This window comes from Athene cunicularia (assembly GCF_003259725.1).
Source record: "Athene cunicularia isolate RWA chromosome 4 unlocalized genomic scaffold, athCun1 chr4_part2, whole genome shotgun sequence".
In the NCBI taxonomy this organism is placed as follows: domain Eukaryota; kingdom Metazoa; phylum Chordata; class Aves; order Strigiformes; family Strigidae; genus Athene; species Athene cunicularia.
The window spans coordinates 3564711-3567782 of NW_020799099.1; the positions used below are offsets into that span (position 1 = coordinate 3564711).

At 40.4% G+C, this 3072-nt stretch overlaps 1 protein-coding gene across 1 annotated transcript in view; it reads right to left on the reverse strand.

Annotated features, from left to right (window-relative positions):
- SPATA5 (spermatogenesis associated 5) overlaps positions 1-3072 on the reverse strand; it is a 202729-nt gene that overhangs the window by 199135 nt on the left and 522 nt on the right. Inside the window, exons 3-4 of the mRNA XM_026847883.1 lie at positions 2586-2710; positions 1812-1969 (exon numbers count right to left, since the gene is read on the reverse strand). Coding sequence (XP_026703684.1) covers positions 1812-1969; positions 2586-2710 — 283 coding nt within the window. The remainder of the gene's footprint in view (positions 1-1811; positions 1970-2585; positions 2711-3072) is intronic.

Consider the following 3072-nt stretch of genomic DNA (forward strand, 5'->3'; position numbering starts at 1 on the left):
CCCCCCCCAGACATTAATTTGCAGAGAATGAACGACATCTGTAAAGTGCCTAGAAATCTAGGCAGTACTCAAAAAATAACTGGGAATCACATTAAAAATTTATATTCTTACATGATAGGATGGCACTATGGTTCGTAGTACATTTACAGGCTTAAAACAGACTAATTACAGTTTTCATTTTTTCTCTCCTAGAGTAATCCTAGAAAAACAGTAATTTATATGACTCTTAATCTGGTGGCACACATGTGTAACAGTCCTTGGAGCCTGACTCCTGCTTGGCTGAGGGGGAAATCTCTGACTGTGAAACAGTTTCCAAAAAAAATTACTGTAATCATATTTCAAAAGTTACATGTGACTCCTCTGACCTCATCCTTAGCTTGTATTTCAGAAAAAGTCATAGCTTTAAAGAAATAATGAATTAATTGCATATTAACATGAAATAATGAATTGCATATTAACATGGGGAAATATAAATAGATCGGGTTTAATTATTTATTTCATATGGGGTTGGATAAGTGTTTTCAAAAACCTCTATAACCAAACAGTACGTAATAATAAAACTTCCTATAGGATTAAATTAGCCATAACAAAAATGCTGTAAAGACTTTTCTTTTTTTTCATTTTCTGGTGAGAAGAGAGGTCTGGATGGCAAAGCAAGGTGACACCAGAAGTCAACATACAATGTGCAGCCAAGTTAACCAGTGAAACTGTAATTAAAGCTAAACTGGTTATATTACTGACAAAAAGCAAGGTTGCCTCACCAACATTTCTGAGAGTCAGTATGCTGGAAAACAGCATCTACCCCTTCAAATGGACAATGACAATACCATGCTTGAAAACAGAGGTTTAACTGGGAATTAAAGTATTGGGACACTTTCAAAAGTACACTGTAAAATAACTTTATTTAGGAAATAACTATAATCAGATTCTTTATCAGTCCAAACGCTGACTCTGTGGAATGTTATGACAGATACAGGAAGTCATTCAACAGATCAGTAAACTGCTAATTTCTCAAAGCTTTCATGATTTCAAGATAACTGTGATTTGCACCTTTTACTCCCTTTTTTTGGTGAATATCAAGTAAAAAACAAAAACATACCTCAGAGTTTCCAATCCTAAAAAAATATTCCAGTAAATAAAACTGGAGCACAAAACCAAGCATATATAAGGGTGAAGTTTTGAAGGGAAGTGGTTATAAAAAATTACTCTCCCCAACCTGTCAGCCAGTAGTTCTCTTAACCACAACAGGACTTTTGAACAAAAGCTTCTCAGATAGCAGTTTGCAGTATATTTCCTAATAACAGCAGCAACGCAGGCTCCTTCTGACCTGACGTTAACTCTACACTCGGAGATCATCCTCATCCTTTACAAGTGACTTACAAGTTTAAAAAATCTGCCCTGATTGTGCAGTTATACACCCTATCTAATGCAAATGTAACGCAGGCAGCTTGACCTCTGCTTCAGGATGTACTGGGCTAGCATTATTATTCATTAATTTAATGTAAAGCAAAGAATCTCTTAAGGCTAATGAGCTTAGTGTCATTATGTGCTCCACTCCAGTACCACTCCACAGTTGAGATTTTGTACAATAGCTGGGCTGCTCCACCGCTCACAGAGGTAGCAGTCAGAAGGAGTTAGGCACCAGTTACCAAACCTTAGTGCTAATCCTACAAATATCTGCACATTTGATTTTGTGTAGATACTAGTTTCATCAAAGCAAGAGAGAAAAATAGCATCTTCTAAGAGGTAAGAGTCTGCAGGGCAAAGCAGACACCTGACAGCACGTCACTAGGTTATAACAAGTTGCATACCCCAACTTTACGTTGACTTCCTCTGCCTGGATGACAGCACCAGTCACAGGCTGCACAGTGATGGCATCACCTGGATTTACTTTCAGGTTCTTCTGTGTGGTTTCACTCAGCCCAACTTTCCCGCCTGGAAAGCCTGTGGTAGGCCAAGCTGTACAGACCTAGGAAAAGTTCAAAGAAAACAACTGTCAGTCCAGATTCCGCACCGCAAACAACCCCCCCGCCCCGCCTCCCGACTTCTAGTCCTCCAGTTAAAGTAAGCAATTACTTTACAATGTTTCAAAAAACATGGGCTGAGAAGGAAGAAGAATTAGGTTAAAACCTGGTGCCACACAGTAAGATACAGGTAGCGCTATGTTCTTAAGATATCCAAGATGCTTTCCAAGAAGTAGAGAGTTATATTTTGCCTACAAAGGAGACAAAATTTCCACCAGGACTATACACGTTCTGCAGATGACACAAAAGCATACACTGTGCAGACTAGGAAAGGCTGCAAGTCAATGAAGAAAGAAGAGTAAAGGGCTGTACTCTTTATTTGCAAATAAAACACGTGTGCACATATAAAATACATATATTGACACACAAGGCTTACAAATTTCTTGAAAATCTTGCAGATTTTTTCCAGTACCGAGAATTAAAAATGTAACTACACTGTAGAAAACATGAAAAAGTACATTCGTTATCTTCCCATGCATGCCCCAGTTTGGTCCCTATTCAATATGACAAGAATACACTGAAAGCCCAAGAAAAGCACATGTAGGAACAAGAGAGTCTCACCTCCTGTCGCCCATCAGCAGAGGTAAGCAACACTGGACGACCTATACATATGTTTGCAGACTTCATGCTGCTCAGCGACAGCTGGGCGAGGGATCTTCGCAACATTTTTGGAACTTTGTCATCTCCTAACATTTCCAGGAGAAAAAAAAAAAAAAGCACCATTTTTTTTCCTACTTATCAGATGAACCTTATGTTTCTCGTGCTCCCCTGTCACTACAACTGACAAAACCCTTCCAAGCCCTGACAAGAGCCGCGAGGGAAGGGCAGGCACCCTCTCGGGATGAAATCGCGCTATAACGGGACAGTGTTTCTGACAGGCCCGGAGACACGCACGGTTACACGCTGCTGCTTGCTGGATTTTCCACCCCGTGTTAGCTACCAGCGGGACCCGTCTGCGGCGCTCGTTACTCTTCTATAGCGTAATAAAAAACAAATTTCACGGGGTCTCAGCCGACCTTGCCCAAGACACACACCCCCCGCCGGTCCC